General features: G+C 50.7%; 1 protein-coding gene across 2 annotated transcripts in view; it reads left to right on the plus strand.

The window, feature by feature from the left end:
• Positions 1-18,141, plus strand: part of SLC16A2 (solute carrier family 16 member 2) — a 42,440-nt gene that overhangs the window by 14,178 nt on the left and 10,121 nt on the right. For both annotated transcript variants that reach the window (XM_082061590.1, XM_082061591.1), the window contains 4 exons: positions 11,451-11,595; positions 15,588-16,050; positions 16,492-16,635; positions 17,143-17,371. In XM_082061590.1, the coding sequence (XP_081917716.1) occupies positions 11,451-11,595; positions 15,588-16,050; positions 16,492-16,635; positions 17,143-17,371 (981 nt within the window). The remainder of the gene's footprint in view (positions 1-11,450; positions 11,596-15,587; positions 16,051-16,491; positions 16,636-17,142; positions 17,372-18,141) is intronic.

Below are 18,141 nucleotides of genomic sequence, written 5' to 3' on the forward strand. Positions count from 1 at the left end.
AACATTGCGGGGCTCAGGGGAAGCCACCCTTGTGTGGGCTAAAGACCTCAGGGGGTTGCTTTTTTAATATATATGTATATGTCTGTGTATACATAGATGCATATGGGCATATGTATGCACATATATATATGTGTGTGTGTATATATGTTTTATGGATCCCCACTCAAGGTGCACCGACAGGAGCTGGAGGGCTCGGGGCTGGGTTCCCGAGATGCTGATGGGAACCGTGGGGCTGGGTACCGTCCCACACAGGAAACTCTGATGCTTCGGCCGTGGCTTTTCTCCATCCGCCCAAAGCATCAAAGGGCAGGGCTGGCCCTTCCCCGCACTGCGGGGTGGCTGCCGAAGCCACCCGGCGTCTGAAAAACTTTCAAATGAGAGCAGGTCAGCCAAAAGTAACAGCCCATTGGCAAAGGGGTATAACCTGTTTCTTGTTGAGGGAAAAGTTAAATAAAATATTGCTGTTCTTCAGTTTCCTTTAGCTATCGGATTTGCTTAATTACAGCATGGTCTATTTTTTTGAGATATCCAGGTGTTCTCAAGTGTGTGCTTTAATGTAAGGAAACTCCAAGAGATTAAAATCACATGGATATTTCACCCCTCTTTTGGCCCCTGGGTGTGTGGTTTAATGATGATACACAAGTCTTGCATTGTTCGGGGATTTTTTCCCCCCCATCAGCAGGCTTCAGGAGCTCTATCCAAAGGTGTTAATGTCTCCGTTCTGGAGACCCAGGGGAAGCTCTTCTGCATCAGAGAAGGAAATGATTTCCCAACGACCATCAGGTTTTGCTGCACGGACATGGCTGGGGCAGCCCGGGATATTGCCCTGGCTGTGTGCCCACTCAAGAGCTCTGCTCAACCTGCTTATAGACAGCTTTTCCTAGCTTATTTTGATTTTTAAATATACTCGCTCAAGGGAAGAGGCTCCCTGGTGGGTCCTCCGCTGTGGTTGGTCATCACCTTGTGCCATCCCTTGCGCTGCGGAGGGTTTGGGCTGGGGGTGAGCACTGGGACCAGCCCAGGGATCCACCAACAGTGGTGGCAGAGCCCAGACAGAAGAGGCTATTGCAGGGAGGTGTTATCTCCTTTGTGAATGAAGCTTGGGGGCAAAACAACTTAAAAGCCAACTTAAAAGCTGACTGGCACAGCCTGGAGAGGGGCCTCCCTTCGGAAAGCGCCCGCAGCAGCTGCCTAAATTTTCCCTTTCATACTTCCAGCCCTATCTATAGTCTGGTATTGGGCGGACTTTGTTTTCGGGGAAATTGGGGCCTTGTTGGGTGTAAGCGAATAAGTAACATAACTGAAATATTTTGATAACATTTGAGCAGACGGCTCTGGTCGTGTGCTGTGGAGGAGGCATCGCTACCGCCCCAGCGCTCTCTGTTTCAGGGCGCTTGCCCCAGGGGGGTTCAGGCTGAGGTTGCTGCAGCATTTTTGGGGGGGTCTGTGAGGTTTATACGGGCTGGGGGTGATGGGAGGGGAGGGTGCTGTGATGCAGAGCCAGCAGCACAGAAGCCTGGGCTGGGGTTGTTCCTGTTAGAGGAAGGAGGTGCATCACTGCCTTCAGCTCCCTATAAAGTTGCTAAAAAGGTAATAAGCTGCTTTCTCTGTCTGGTGAGGGACAGGCTGCAAAGCCATGCTTTGAAATTTTGCAGCAAGAAGCGTGTTGGTTGAGAGAAATACTTGGAATGCAAGAAGAGCCAGCCCTTGCCTAGAGAAGGTTCGAGATGCCTGTCACCAGAGGGTTTGGAGAAGAGGTTGGGCAGAAGTCTGCCACGGTTGGGAGGAGACTGTAGATGTCCTGCAACGGCACCTTTTTGTCTGAAAAACGGTGGTTTAAGTGGCTGGGCCGGATGGAGGAGCTGTGGTCAGGGCTCTTGGGTTTGGGCTCAAGCATGCTATGACTCTCCCCTTAATGGTCAGCGTTGGCAAAGGGCTGGAAGTATTTTTCTTTCTGAGTATCCCTTAATTAACTGAAAAAGAAGGCTGTCAAGTACACAAACCAGAGGGGAAAAAGATCTTCATGAGCGTATGACCAGCCCAACATTTCGTCTCCATTTATTTTCCCCAGCCTCTTTGTTTTCCCTTTGAAAAAAAAGGGTGTTTTTCTCTTTCCCTCCATTTAACTGCTATTTATTTTCTGGTAATTGGAAGGAATTCAACTGGGATCAGCCTGGCTCTTGCCAGCAACTGGAGTTGAAAAACTGTCTGTGGGGGAGATGTAAAAGCAGAGCAGGGGGGTTGTTTTCCATCCGTTGCCAGTCCTTGCTCTGCGGGTCCCTGCATCATGGCCAGCCAGGTCAGGTGGGTTTAATTCTCCTTTTTTACTGGGATGTTGACAATTGCCCATGGGACTTGCAATGGGAGGAGCACAGACCCAGGCTTGAGGGTTTCTTCTCACCATTAATGGGAAACAGAAGATGGCTTGGGAGAAATTTGGCAAAGAGGGAAACTTTTCTGTCTCTTCCAGCTTGGAAAAAAGCATCCTTTCTCACCCCAGCCTCCCTGCAGAAGGCGGAGGGTCCCCAAATGCAGCCCAGGTGGGGTTTGCTCTGGGGGGAGAGAGGAGACAAAAAGCACCCAGTGATTTTGCAAGGGATGGAGCAGTCTTGGCCCACCAGCTGTGTTTTGGGAGGGGTACCCAACCTGCCTCCGCTTGGGGGCCGGTAGCCCATCTTCTCCCTGAAGCATCAAGGAGTTGGGATGCCCCAGGTGCTGGAATAATGTTGGGTTTTGGGGGGGTTCTGCAGCCATGTCTTGGGTATAATATCATCATATAGATGAAGATGCGATGCCAGCTGCAGCGGTAGGGTTGCGCTGGGCAGAGGCACCCGTAGGGATGCACACAGAGGCTGTGCCTGGCCGCAAGATGAACCGCTGACCTTGACACTGTTGGCCTCGGCTGGGCCCACGAGCCATGGTGCTGCTTTGTCTTGTGATGTGCGCTGGCCAGGAGCCACAACCTCTGCGTCCTGGCGGCGTATCACAAATTCAGCCAAGCTGCCCCGAGCCGGCGAAATGCTGTAACAGCCAAGTGCATGGGATGGCTGGCAGGATGCTGGGGTGCAAGGTGGGCGTGGGGTGCCTCCAGAGTCACCCTCCTGCCCTTTTGGGGTGTCAGGTATTCCCCCCAATAGTGTCAGTTCTCATTGGGTCCCAGGCTGGGAGGTGGTGACTGGTGCCACCTCCTTGCATCCTCCCTGCCTGGTTTGCAAACACGGTGGTTTTTGCCTTGGATGGACAACCACGTTTTGCAGAGCGATCTCTTGGTGCTGGTGGTCTCCAAGGGAAATAAAGCAGCGGGGTGAATTCCTGAAGCTACTCCATCCTCATCTCCCAGCTGCACTGTCTTCCCAGTCATCTGTGTGCCGCAGGAACTGGTTACCAGTACAAGTCTGCCAGTTAAAAGCAGCAGCCACGGTGGGGATTTGGAGGAGATGACTCATTTTTGGGCTCAGGGAAGAGGAACAGTGTCACCACTGCCCTGTCAAGCATTGGAGGACGGCCGTGGCAGGTGCGAGTGCTGGGCTGTCCCCAAGCGAGCCCTTCACGCACTTGTACAAGTGACTGGAGGAGTTTAATCTTAGTAAAAGCCCAGTGAAGTTTGGTCAGGTCACGGCTTTTCCAAAGGTGTAAAATTTCTGACATGCAGCAGCCAGCGTCTGGGTTCACAGCTGACCCACACCGTCCTGCCACAGTTAATCATTTGCATCGGCTCCAGGACCTGCCTGGCTCCAGCAGTGGGAACATTCCCCAAAAACACAGCGTGAGGAGGCAGCACATGGGGCCTGGAGGAACCCCTAACCTGTCAAGGTGCATTGGGCTGGGGAGAACCAGGCCCCCTAAACCTAACCCTAAGCCTTGACCATAGCCCTGACCCTAACCCAAACCCTGGCCCTGACCCTTGTCTCTTGACCCAAACCCTAACACCGACCCTGACTCTAACCCTGACCCTAACCTTGACAGTCACTCTGACCCAAACTTTACTCTCTATCACTTTATAAGGCAGATATTGTGTTTATTGCCCCTTTGGAAGCAACGTGGTCACCCAGAGCGGGGCAACTTGGAGCAGACGCTGGCATCTGCTCAGGACCCCCCGATGCTCCCCACTCTCTTTGATGGGTCCCATGCTGCCATCTGTGCTTGGGGCTGGATGGAAGAAGACTCCTGGTCTGCTTCGCTCAGCCAGTCCCAGCTGGGATGTCCCTGGGGGCTGCTGGTCCAGCCCCGAGCTGCTGCACCAGGAGATGTGGCTGCTGCATGCGAGGAGCATGTATCTCTCAAATTACTGCAAATTAAGCCCAGGAATCATGAAACTTGGGGGTCTAACCCCCATCTACTTGCCTCACTGGGGGTGGGTTCTCCAAAACAGGGTTGGGGGCTGGTGATGGTTCCCCCACCATGCTTTGCTCACCCTACCACTGTAGAGCTGCCAAACAAACACAGCTCCTGTCCTTCAGGTGAGTGACTGCATTGCAGAGGGAACATCTGAGAGACATCACAGCTGGAGAGAACAGTTATATTAAAAAACAAAATAAGGAAGTAAATCAGGACAAAAGGCTTCTGGGATTGGCACGGTGTGTTTGGGTGAGCATTGGGAGCTGTGGGGCAGCCAGACCCCAGGCTGGTGCCTGTGATGCTGCACTCGCTGCTGTTGTTCCTGATGCTGTAAAGGTTTTTTTAATATATATATATATATATATATATATATATAAATGCTTTCTTCTCCCAGTGGGTGTGTTTTGAAAACGGGCTTGGGAACAATGAGGATTAACAAGCAGATAGAGAATTAAATGCAGGGTTTGAGTCTTCAAATGTGTGCACATTTCAGAGTGCGTGTTTGTGCCAAGATAAACTCCGTCAGGAATAAACATCGTTTTTACATGAAAGGCTAATTACAGATTGGCACTCTGCGGGCGGGAGGAGGGAATTTTCACCAATTAAAATGGAACTTTTGTAAAATTGCTGTATTAAAACGCAGCCAGGGGCTGGTGGGGTGTTTGACAGTGCAGTTCAATGAGGGAACACTCGCCCCTGGGATGTGGGGTTTTTTCCCCCCAGTATTAAGAGGCTCTGCCAGCTCATTCAGGCAGGAGCTGTGTCAGGGCGCTCATTTTGCCCAACAGCAATTGAACCCCAAGTTCTGCCCTCTGGACATGCATCCCTAGGCTCTCATCTGGGGAGATGAGACATGGGCAAACTTGGTCCAATTCAACATCCCTCGGAGTCACCCAACATCAGGAGAGACTGGAGTAGCAACATCTCCAGCTTCCTCAAGGGTGGAGGCCATGGAAAGACGTCTGGATGGGACATGATGGATGGGAGCACATGTTGAGATGAAGTTGTTGTGACCATAGCTATTTGTTGGGTAACTTTAGTGTGTGGTAGGTGAATCATCTCTCAAAAATTGTAAGCCAGAAGGCAAAGCAGAGAAGAAAAACCTTCCTGTCCTGGTGAAGGGAATGCTGGGGAGAAAAATCCAGCCTGGGCACATGGAAGCAGGGGGGGGTTTCAGCTGCAGAGCACATGTTGCCTTGTTGCTTTTGGATGGATTTCACAAGAATTTGCATTTCTGAAGCCTCTGAGGCCAAGCGGGAGCTGGGCTGTGAATGGGGAGGACGTGATGCAGCGCAGACACAAGCTCCAACGCCATGTTGCTCTAACCGGGGTTGAATTTTATGGTTTTGGAATTAAATGGTGCATAATGTGGCTAGGGCTGAGTTTCTCCAAGACGTTCAGTGCAGGAACCTCAGGCAAACACTCCGCACCTGCTGCTTGCCAAGCAAAACCACGGATTTGTCTCCATCTGTACTTAACGTGGCCACAGGGCAGCTAATATTGGGACTTTTCTCTCACATAAGCTGATGTCTGTCACTTAGTGGTTACCAGAGGTGGCCTGGGCATCATCTCTTAAATGTATCCTGCGTCCTTGAGAGTGAGGGAGGGCAGAGAAGCCTGATCATGAGAGACATGGTGGTTTTTTAAAGCAAAGTACCTTCCCAGCCTACTCTACTCCAGTGCCCTATGCTCATGAACAAGTTAAAAATTGATTTTTTACAAGTGTCCTATTGCAAAGACTGGATGGACGCTTGCTGGGTCTGGTCTCTGAGAAGCTGTTGTGTTATCCGTGGTCATGGGACCATGGCATGGTGACAGTAGCTGCCAATTCTCCTACAACATTCACATTTTTCCTTACTCTTTCCTAATACTGCCACACATGGGACCCTGAAAGGGTCTTTAGTCAGACCTGGCCTTGACTAATTACTCTGAATAATTCCATTTATTCCAATTTTCAGGCTATTTTGGAATTGTTTTCGAGAGGAGGGAGCGGGGAGAAGTCAGCCAAACCTGATAAAGGAGGACTTTGTTCTGAAGCTTTAGGGTATGGTACTAAGCAGGGCTTGCAATACAATTAATGAGTTTATCTGGCTTTTAGCTGCACGTGATGCACAGTAGCTGCCACTGCACCGCACCACCACCTCCCGTCCAGAGGAGCCCGGCTGCTCCCCAGCTTTGGTTTGCTGCTCCTCAGCTTTGGTTTGCTGCTCCCGAGCTTCTGTTTGCTGCTCTTTAGCTTAGTTTCCCTTCCTGCTGTGCGTCGTGGTGACCTCCTCAGATGTGGCTTTGCATCTGCCTTTATTTAAGCCTTGACCAACCCTCCCCGGGATGTGCTCGGTCTGCGGGGGGTGTTGAGGACATAGCGCTGAGCTGTTGGGAACAAGTCAGGCTTAACTTTGAGCAAGCAAGAGGATGACGCAAATTGTGTTTTATGGGCACAAGATGAAACAGCTGTTTCATTTCCATTGCAGATGTGCTCCGGACAGCACACATTAGCTCTGTGAAATGGGAGTCACAGCTGACCGCTTCCCCATGGTGTCTGCGTAGGCAGGGCCACCAGTTTGCTTGGGCTCCCAGGCCACCTGAAAAGGAAGCTGGGAAGGGCTTTGAAGATGTGTGGTGGGGTTTGTCATGGCAGCAGAGCTTCCCTGCCACCAGAATGCACAAGTCAAGAAATGACTTATTTCTTGGAGGAGCAGTACAGATGGGGAGATGGAGGCAAAATACCTTTGGCTGACCCATTTCTCCTCCAAGAAATGCCAAATGCCATGGTGAGGTGATCCTCTGCAGCATGTCCTTGTCCCCTCCAGTAGCCGCCCTGTCCTGGCCATGCGACCCGAGCGGGAGAAGCCGCGGGAAGCGAGGGAAGACACTTCCTCCAGCGGCGGATCTGAGGTCACCTCCTGGTCCTTGATCCCTCCAGCCCAGGGTACTTGGGTCAGCGGGGAAGCACAGCTGAGAGCAACGTCCCTTCCTTCTCTTTCCCTGGGGACACATTTTTAAAGGAACAAATAGGTTCAGCTACAAGTATTATGCAGTATGACTTTTTAGTGATGGTTTTTGAAACAATGTGCTAAATTCTGTGGGCATTTGGATCTGCGTCTTGTAGTGGGGACATTTTACCCTGCTGTTTCTCACTTTGCTCTGCTCCACAGCGCTCCGAAATCTTTTTATGCTCAGGAAAATACTGGCAAGGAAGGAGCTTTTCATCCTTTTGGGGACAGGTTAGACATGAGGAAGACATTATTTACAATGAGGGTGTTGAGACACTGACCCATGTTGGCCAGAGAGGTGGTGGATGCCCCATTCCTGGAGACATCCCAGGCCAGGCTGGACAGGGCTCTGAGCAACCTGAGCTAGTGAAGTTGTCCCTGCTCATGGCAGAGGTCCCTTCCAACTCAAACTATTCTATGATTCCATGCTTCTTTTGGGATGGCCCTGCTGGAAAGAAAGCTCATCTGATGTCTGGCACGTAGGACAGGGACCCTGCCCGCCTCTTGCTGCCATGAACACGCAAACGTGGTGTTCACAGCCCTCCCTGGCCCCTCAGCATTGCCAACCCCATTGCAGGTCCTGACCCTACTCCTCTGCCACAGGGTCCCCAGCAGCAGTGTCACCCACAGCCACGAGGACGTGGTGGCCAAGGCACACCTGGTCCCAGAGCTCCTCCATCATGGACATAGCTGGATGGTGTAGGGCTGGTGGGCAGATGCATGACCTACACAGTTTTTACTCTGTCTTGAGCCCAGAGTGAGCAGTGAGTGAGGACAGCTCAGCTTGGCCATGTTACCCACATCCACACTGTTCTCCCTGGAGATCTTCAACCCTGTCTGTGTTGAAGACCATATTGCTTTGGACCTGCCATGGGCCAACAGTTTGGATCTGCCATGGGCCAACAGTTTGGCTCTTCTTGGTCAAACTTTCTGCTCCAGCAAAGGGGCACCAGCCTTATGCTGGGCTCTTCCCATAGCCCAGAGCATCCTCAGGACCACCAGGAAGGTCCTATCAGCTCTAGAGGAATACGCGGCTGCAGGTGGCCTGGGCTCAGGTGGCAGCTTGGGCTGCTGCCGTCCCCTAGCCGCCAAATCAGAGGTCATCTTCACTCCCTCTTGCAAAAGGAGAGTGCTTTAAATACCTCTTTTTAACTAAAAGAGCATTTTCTGAAGCCATTGGTGTTTCTCCACATGCATCCCTTGGAGAGGGGGTTTCTTGGCCGTTGCCAGCTGGGTCCCACTGTGACAGCTCCAAAATCAGCCCCTTCAGCTGGCACTTCCAGGAGATGGTTGGACTTACAGCACCTCAAGACTTGATCAAGTCTTAACCAGACTCCTGTCCAAATTCTGCACAGCTCTTGAGCTCGTTCCAGCCCCATCCTCAGCTGGATTCAGTCCATCATTTCTTTTAGGATCTGCTTGATCACACTGCATGGCTGATAAGGCTTCGTGCCTCTTGTGGGGGCTTGTCTTTTTGTATTTCAATATCTTACCCAGGTTATCAGCCACAGAGGGTTGCGAGGTGTGGCTGAGCTAGGAATTAACAGTCTCATCCAAACCTTGTGGAAATCAGAAGCAGAGATTCCCCTTTTTTTGTTTTTCCTCTGGGTTTTAAATCAAGTTGTAACTTCTCCAGCATCTGAGGAGCTGCCGAAGGGAAGCCTGACTCAGGCTGGTTAAGCCCTGTCTGGTTTCCACCGGAGGAACAGCTGCCTCTGCCCTTCATGTCCAGGAAAGTCCAGAAGAAACTTCCATAACACATTACATGAGTTGCCAAAAGCAAACCCTTCATCCCCTGGAGCAGATCCAGGCATTCCAGCTCCATGTCTAGAGGGCAGGTTTGGGGCTACACTTCACCTGAACCCCTTTTTTGTCCCAACCCATGGGTTTCTGCCATGGCTTTCCTCCAGCCTTGCCCTGACCCAGGGGACAGAAGATAACCACTGTCGCGCTGGGGTTAAAACAGGAGGGTAAATCGTGCTTCTCCAGGGGCTGTTTTGGGGTGAATCGCACCGGGACTGGAGCTGGGGGCTTTCTTGTCCCCCAGATTTTGCCAAGGTTTCCTCCCAGCACTGGAGCTCGCCCAGCCCTCCCGGCTTCCCGGGGCTGCACTGGGAAGTGCTGGGAAGACAAAACCCCGCTCTGGAAGTGAGGCTATTGTTCTTACTAATTTTAACTTGATGTTCTTCCCCAAGCCTATTTTTATTCATTGCTTGTGGTAAGCCCTTTCTTTAAGGTAGAGCAATTTGCCACGAGACTCTTTTTTTTGTGTGTTTACTGATTTTAATTGAGTGATATCTCCTTTTTACAAACCCAAAGCTGGAGGAGCTTTTAAGTGCCCGTTGCTGAGCCTCTCACCCTAGGTTTGCTTTGATCTCTGCAGGTGAGTGTGCATTTTTGGGGCCAGAGATTGATACTGCTTATTTGCATGTAAATCCCCAGGTTATTAAGATCAGAATCTAGCCCTTTAAATTTAATACTTTGCTTTATGCTTTTATTTCCGCATTTCTTAAAGTAATTTCCAAAAATAACAAACTTCAAACATGATGGGGCCATCTAACGTTTTACTGCCTTGGCTGGAGTAGAAGGAACATTTCTGGAAGTATATTATCCAATTTAACGAGCCTTTCCCATCTTGGCTTTACTCCCACCCCTCGCCCTCTCTTGGAGTTGTTTTGGACGGCTCGTTGGAGCCGTGCCACCTAATCTTGTTAGAAGGACTTACATTACACTGTGCCTTGTGTTTATAACCAAGAAAATCAGCCAGAGAGGGGGGCCCTGTCCCTCTCCCTCACCCTTTTTCATTTTGCCTGATGTCGAGACAAGAGCCCAGCGAATCCCACGAGGTTCCTGCACAGCCTCTGCTTTCCTTCTTCTGGCTCCGCTCTGCATTTATTAAGGAAGACTTCGGAGTAAATTGGATCCTTGCGAACTTATAATTAATTTGGAAGGGTCAGTTCTTCCCAGGCTAGCAAGGGCTTCTTTGTGTGGTCCTTTTTTGAAAAGCAGAGGTTGGAGAGGCTGTTTTATAGCTGGGATTTGCTTTTAATAGGGACCTGGCTATTTTCTGAAAAATCTCATGGCTCTTGAAGGACGGGGTTGTTATTGTGCAGGGCTGCGCTAAAAGGGTTCGCAGAGTGATTGCTTTGGGTGAAAAAAAAGAAGGGGGGGAATAAAAAAAGCAAGGAGCACGTGTCCTGTGGTCTGTGTGGGGCAAGTTGCGCTTGGCAGCCAAGAGACAGTGCCTGTAGCTGGGAGATGCTCCAGGAGGTGCCCCCGGTTGGATGCCAGGGTAGGCCTGAGGTCCCCTTGTCTGTCCATCCATCCTGCTGTGCCCCATGAAGGGACCTCTTGCTCCTCCTCAGAGCTGGTAAACTGAGAGTTTTTCTCTCAGAAGAAGACAGAGAAGACAGGCTGAAATAATCTGCAAATCATAAAAGTTTCTGAAAAAATAGAGCCTGCCAGACAGTGGTTTTCTCCAGAGATGGGTTGGAAGGAGGCATGAGATCATGGTCCTACTTGGGCATTGCCTGTCAGGGTGATGCAGATGCAATTCAAGCTGGCACAACAAGAAGTCCCCGCTGAACGTGGGACGAGGGGGAGATGTCCTGGCTCTGGGGAGCGGTGACGAATGAGTGTGGTACCTTGAAATGCAGAGCTGTAACTCAGCATATGAAACGCTTCACAGCCGAAGCCTCAGAGCAGAGGGCTCTGAGGAGTTCAGGGGCCTTTTGGTTGTGGAGATGTCCCCTGTGGAAACAGCATCAGTGGAGGCATCATTACATGCACAGCAAGGGCCATTAGAAAAAAGCATTGAAAATTCAGTGATTTCCCTAGGACACATATGAGCCCAGTGGAGGGGAATGAAAGGAAAACCTAGCCGTGCCTCCATCACATGGGTGAGCAGCGAGATGCTGCAGCTCGTGCCCTGATTATGATGCCAGTGGGCAGCGTGTGTGGAAACCGTGCTATTTATTAGCTGCACTGTTAATTAATGATGTGATGGGGCTGCTTCCCTACCAAGACGACCTTCAAAGCTGGACTTGGGCCCTGGTTGTTCTCTTCTTGGCACCCGCTTGATGCCCCGCCCTCACCGTCACCTTTTTTCTCTCTCCCTAGCATGGGTCGGCTCCTTGGCCATGGGCATGATTTTTTTCTGCTCTCCCATCGTCAGCATCTTCACCGACCGGCTTGGCTGCAGGACCACGGCAGCCATGGGCGCTACCATCGCCTTCATCGGACTCCTCTCCAGCTCCTTCACCAAGTAAGGCTGCAGAGTCCAGCTCCTCAGTGAGCTCCTCTTCCTCACTGTTCCTTGCAACTGCCCCATCTACACATTGCTGCTGCCTTTTGGGGCAAAGCAGGTGATTTCCATCCAGATGGGAGGTCTCCTGGCACCCCTACAGCTCATGTGCTGTTCATGTGTGCTCTCCAAATTGATCCAAGTTGTTCTTTTGTCCTTATATAATAAGAGAGTGAATTTTACCTGAGCAAGGGGCTTTATTTTATGGGATTTCAGCCCTCGCGTCCTTCATTTGATCTTTAAAACAGGCAGTGAGAAGTTGGCGTGCCTCTCGCAGGCAGGTCCAAAGAGACACTCCTGGACAAAACCATTCTACTTTGCAACCGATTTCACATGTGGTACTGAGAGTAAATTAATGCTTAAAATAATATTTGATGGATTACACCTGGCAAGAGTGAGTTTCCATGCAGGGCAGACAGGGAGGGGAAGGCAGACGAGGTTTGGAGCAGTGTGTGCTGTTCCCAGCTTGAATGTTTGTGGCAGAGCAGGGCAATCACTGCTCCTCATTTTCCATGGCTGATTCAGCGCCATGAATTTCTGCTGGCAGGCACTTGCTGATGTGCATTTGGATGGCAGGTGTACCTGATTCCCTGTGAGAATCTTTCCAACCAAGCATTCACATCTTTGTGGGAGCAAAAAGAGGTCACCTCTGGGGTCCTTTATGCAGCACTTGTTAAATGGAGTCTCAAAGGCGCCATGGAGACATCCTCCAAAGCATTATTTTCCTCAGTTTTTCTGAATAAAAACACTGTTTTGGGCTGGGTTTCAGTTAAGATCAATATTGTTTTAATTAAAATGCTTCAAGAAGTGAGTGTTTTTTAAAACAAATGCGAGTTTCCCAGAGGGCGACTCGCCTGTGCTGTGCTCCTCCCTGCCCACCCTGCCCGCGCTGGGCAGCGGGACGCCAGCTCCCTCTTACCCTGGGCAATGATTCCCTCGTTCTTGCCCAACCCCGGTTCCCTGTGGGTAATGCTGTGTGATGGGTCACTGAGTCTCCAGCTATGGGACTCCTTCACCGCATGGAGCGGGGGCAGCTTCTGAGCCTCCTTGCAAAGCCTCAGGGACCAATTGCAGCTGGGGAACTTGGGATGCTAGAACATCTCAGGCAGCAGCAGCAAGAAAGCACCCTCTGAGACTTCCTCCGCAGGTGCTACCCCTTTGTATTTCACAAGATAACAGTAATCGGAGAAAGTACAGTCAGTCCTGAGGGAAGGTGTGCCTGTGCTCCTGGCAGAGTAGATCACAGGCACTTCCCACGTAATTTTGCTTTCCTTCTAATCAACAAAGTTTGGACTTTCCCCCCACCATTGTAAAATGCTCATGCAAAGACACATCGCTGCCAGTGGCTTGTTGTGTTGGGCTTAAAAAAATAATAAAAATCAAACAGGCAGAGAAGAATATTATTTCCAGGAGAGCTCGAGAGCTGCAATCCCCATTTCCTGCCTCCTCGCTCTCGGTTCACATTCCTTTGGCTCCTTGTAAGGCAGAAAGGAGCCCCTTTGCAGCTGGACCGTGGCAAGGGACGCGGCTGCCTTCGGCACAACCCGGCTTGGGGAAGAGCAGCAGGGCTGTGGGATTTGGCAGTGATCCATCTGGATGTCCTGAAATTCAGAGCTAGCGGCTTCTCTCACCCAGAACAATGAAGAAGGGGTTGGGTTTTTGGGTTTGGTTTTGTTTTTGCTCCCCTTTGCCGGCTCCCTGCAGCTGGAGATGAGCCACCCAGCACTGCTGCAAAGGGAGCTGCTGTTCATCAGCTGCTGCTGTAAAGGGAGATGCAGCCTTGGTTTGGTGGGCTTAGGCAGGGCTGGATCAAGGCTTAGCAACCCTTTATCTACTGGTTTCTCTAAAATGGGCTTGCTTTGTCCAAACAGAGGAGCCACGGTTGCCAGTACCACACCAAGCTGATCCAAAAACCCACTGAGCTCGCACAGCACGACCCCAGCGCCCAGCTCGTGCTCAGTTGCCTCCTACTCTCAAAATATTTGGAGTTTTGTACGAAAACCACTAAATAAACAAGATATGCTGAAAAGCAGAGCTCTGGGGAAGGCTGAAGTTTTCTGGATGGGGTTGAGGCGAAGCTTTTCCTCACTTTGCTGCCTTGCACTGGCATGTCTCCTGTACTCCTCAGCAGCTCAAGCCGCTGCAGAACTTGTGCACCCTCAAAAGGAGAGAAATCTCAGTTGTGTTCAGACTTCATCATCCCTCCAGTTTTAAGGGGGAATGTTTCAGCATGAGGAATGGGAGATGGTAGCCAGTTCAGCAGGGCTGTCTTCATATGCCCACCCTCCCAGCCCTGCTCTTCCTCACTGTTAAGTGTTTTGTGGTGGGGTTTTGGTCCCTTTTCATCTGCCTCTCCTTCCCCGCTTCAGTTTCTACTCCATTTTGCCCACAAAGAGAAATACCTCAAACCTCCCCCAGCGGAGCTGAACTAGGGCCATTCCTGTGAGAATCTGTGAGGGACACCTCCTTGTCCCAGGAGATGTTATTATCCATGGGAGATCTCATTATCCAAGGGAGACAATGCCGCCCTTCCTGCCGGAGAGCAGCTGGCTGATTCCCAGCAATCAGGGTGGGAAATCCTGGCTAAGAAGAAAGGCTGAAAGGAGCCCTGCTTTGCTACGCTCATATGGGGGTGTCTAAGCATCCATGAGGAGCAGATGGGAACCTTGGCATTTGTCTCCACTTATCCAACGTGTCAGCTTAGCAGCACCAAAGCTGGTGTGACCCAGCTGAGATGGCCCAGGCTGGTGCGTGGGAGGTCGGAGACAGCCTGTGTAGCCCAGCTGCTTGCCTGGCTCCCACGGAGGGCTGTTCTGATGTGGCTTCTTTCTGGAGGAGCTGGAAATTGCCTTTCATGACAGTCATTTGTCTTGGAGCTGTTGGATACAGCAAGCATGTTGTGCTTTCTGCTTGGCTAGCTAAAGAGAAGAGCGTGTAATGGAAGAAATGGTGTGCTTGTAAATGTCTTCTCAACTTCAAAGTGCTCTGTTAGATCTGGGCTGCCGTCTTCTCACTTGTTACAGGAGCAGCACTCAGTATTTCACACAAATCGTTCTGAGTGTTGGAGTAAAGATCCTGTTTGTGCAACATCTCTGCCCCATGAGCTGCCCAAACTTTTCCATCACGCTCTCATCCCATGCAGTATTTCGTGTGCAGACTTTTGCAGCTGAATGTATTGCACTGGAATGAAGAAAAAATCCTTCATCTGGAGAGAAACACAGCGGGTTATTGGCACCGCCTAACTTTAGGCTCCTTTCTCAGCTGCTCCTGCTGGGAAAACCGGACTGGCAATTGGGAAACGGTTCCTGCCAAAGGCTCTCAGGACTTTCCACCTGTTCTGTAGAGCAGCCACTTCATTCTCTCCTCAAGTGCAGCCACCAATGTAAGGTACAAATGAGACCTATTAACTGTCTAATTGAAGCTCCCAGAAGAGCTTAAAGAAGAACTTAATTAACCGGCCTGGAGCCTGAGCAGAAATGCAATGTTCCCTTCCTAAGTGCCTAATAACTAGTGGGGCTGGTGCCTTCTGCTTTCAAACACTGGGTGCAGAATGTTTTCAATTAGTCCTTTCAGTGGAAAAAAATGGATTTCTAGCTAAAAATAACCCACCCTGCCTACCTTAGAAAATCTTGCTTGCTGTAATTTAAAAAATGTTCAAGTTCGGTCAACTTCCCAAGGAGGACAGGTTGGCTACTGCCTTCTCTTCTTTGTAGAAAGAGCTCCCCAGCTAGACTCCATTTTCTTGAAGACTTAACATGTCAGCTGTGAGCTGAGGATAATCCTTACTTTGGCTAGTGAATAAGCTCCTTGAGGTCAGACTGTCTGTGTAGCACCTGTGGTGTGTGAGACCTGCGTCTTGGCTCCAGGTTTTGCAGAACCGCGGTAGAGAAGGCTTCCTTACCTCTTGCATAACGTAACCACCTCGATGTTTGGGTTTTTTTGTTTTCCACTAGGTCTCTGGAAGTTCGTTATTTCACGTACGGGATCCTCTTTGGCTGTGGCTGTTCCTTCGCTTTCCAGCCCTCGCTGGTCATCCTTGGTCACTACTTCAAGCGCCGCCTTGGCTTGGCCAACGGCATTGTGTCCGGCAGCAGCTGCCTCATCTCCATGCCGCTCCCCTTCTTCCTGAAGATGGTCGGGAAGGCCATTGGGCTGGCACATACTTTCCAAGTACTCAGTGCCTTAATGTTCATCCAGATATTCTTGTCCTTGACCTATCGGCCCATCTTGCCACCTTCTTGTGACTCTCAGCACGGAGGGCAGGACAAGTTGGGCAGCCGGAGTGTGCGGCAGCAGTGCTGGTCCCAGATGCGCAAGTATTTCAACTTGAGGATTTTCCGGAGAAAGACCTATCGGATTTGGGCCTTTGGGATTGCTACAGCTGTCCTGGGATATCTCGTACCTTTCATGAACCTGGTGAGAACCTTGGCTTGGACTGGAAGGGGAGGGAGGTGCCTTTGCCTGCAGTGAAAGGGCTCCCCCATGCAAGTGGTGGAGATGGGCAGTTGGGAACAGAGCCACCAAAAACCTTAAAGCTAAGAAACTGCCGCAGGCATGTCCTCTAAACAGGAATAGTGATGGAAGGAGACAGCTTTTTAATGCTGCTTATGTGTCCCCTGCGCCAGGGTGGGTAGAGCCATGGCTTTCCACAGCTCCCCAGGACAGGCACTGGTAGCAGGAGAGGAGGGGGCTGTTTGGTTTGGGGTGGAGACAAGTGGTGTGTGCAGGTCACCATAGTGCAGACATGAGGGTCACACAACCACCCCCAAAGCCATGAGTCCTCTGTCGGAAGCCTTGCCCCTTTTAGGGATTAACTTACTGAGGATTCATGTCCTTGCATCCTTCCCTCTATCCTAGGTAAAATACGTGGAGAAGCGATTCCAAGAAACCAAAAAGGACTGGATCCTCCTGGTTTGCATTGGAGCCATGTCAGGTCTGGGGCGCTTGATTTCAGGCCGCATTGGCGACTGCATTCCTGGGCTGAAGAAGATTTACCTGCAGGTACATTGTGTCTGCGCCTCTGCGTAGCTGTTGAGCACTGTGCGTCAGGGGACAGCATCTCTACATCAGTATTGACACGGCTTAATAACTGTCAACCACAGATTGCAAATCCTTTACCAACCATTACCTAACACCCTTGTCTACTGTTAGGGTGGAAAAATTATTATAGAAAAGTGTACAGAGAAGTTACACACTCAAACTGAGGTCTTGGTGTCCATTCAGCAATCAAATTCTGTGATACCAGCTCTTCCCAGACTGCTGGACACCCGCTCACTGAAAAACTGCTGAAATCTAGCAGCTAATCCTTCAGATAATCCTTCCTAAAGCTTCTTGAAAGGTTATGCTTAAGGACCTCTCCGAGACGAGAGCAGAGGATGGATGACATTATTGGGTCCAGAGGGAGGGGTGATATCGTTGGCCTGTTCCGCATCCTCTTCGTGACCCTTCCTGCTGCTTATCCCCATTCATCTCGCACCTCAATGACATGCCCACTTTTGTCCCCCCCAGGTTGTGTCCTTCTTGCTGTTGGGCATCCTGTGCATGATGATCCCCCAGTGCCGAGGGTTCGAGGGCGTCATTGTCATCTGCCTCTTCCTCGGCCTTTGCGACGGCTTCTTCACCACCATCATGGCCCCCATCGCCTTTGAGCTGGTGGGGCCCATGCAGGCGTCCCAGGCCATAGGGTACCTCATGGGGCTGATGGCTGTGCCCATGACGGCGGGTACACCAATAGCAGGTTGGTAGCACCATGGTGATGGACCTGGACCCAGTGCTTGGGAGGGAGGAGATACCTGTAATGGCTTTCACCTGTGGTTATATTTTGGCATGAGAGCAGGCATATGGTTTGGAATTTTCTGGCTTATTGTCACATAGATGTTGAAGTACAGGTGTAGCATCACTCCGTGCTACTTCCTGTAGCATCTCAGGGCCTTTCTCCTGAACTGAAGAAAGGTGACCAGTAGGGGAACAGTTAGAGTGACCCAAGATCACATTAACTGGTTTCTGCTTGAAGCTGAGCTAAAAATTGGCAAATATTGGTTTTCTAGAAGTCCTTTTAGATATCTAGAGACTAATTGCCAACTGGTAAGTTCAGCCCCTGGATTGTTGAGTCAAAGGTAGAGATGGAGACACCTGAGCCTCAGTCTTCCCAAAACTTCGTTATGTGTTTAAGCATAGTCATAACCACAACGTCCTTAACAGCGAGCCCTTTGCCAAAGCTGGCCCTTGAGCAGAAGAATGTCTGCAACAGCAATTGCTAAGCTAAAGCTGCATAAGCACCTCTGATCTTTCTGCTTCTGGCAGCAAAATTCAGTTTAATGCCCTTGTGAAGGAGCGTGGGGGTTGCAGACATTTGGCTGTTCAGGTGCTGCTGCAGGACCCGCTGGGTCGGGCTCACCGGTGCAGGGCTGGGTGAAGGGTCTTGTTTCATGGACATAATCCCCAGGCAAGCGTCTACACAGGGGAAAACTCAGCGGGGTTTTCCAGCACCAAGGAATGGTAGTGCGT

The sequence above is a fragment of the Streptopelia decaocto genome (assembly GCF_964273445.1).
Source record: "Streptopelia decaocto genome assembly, chromosome: 10".
Lineage (NCBI taxonomy): Eukaryota > Metazoa > Chordata > Aves > Columbiformes > Columbidae > Streptopelia > Streptopelia decaocto.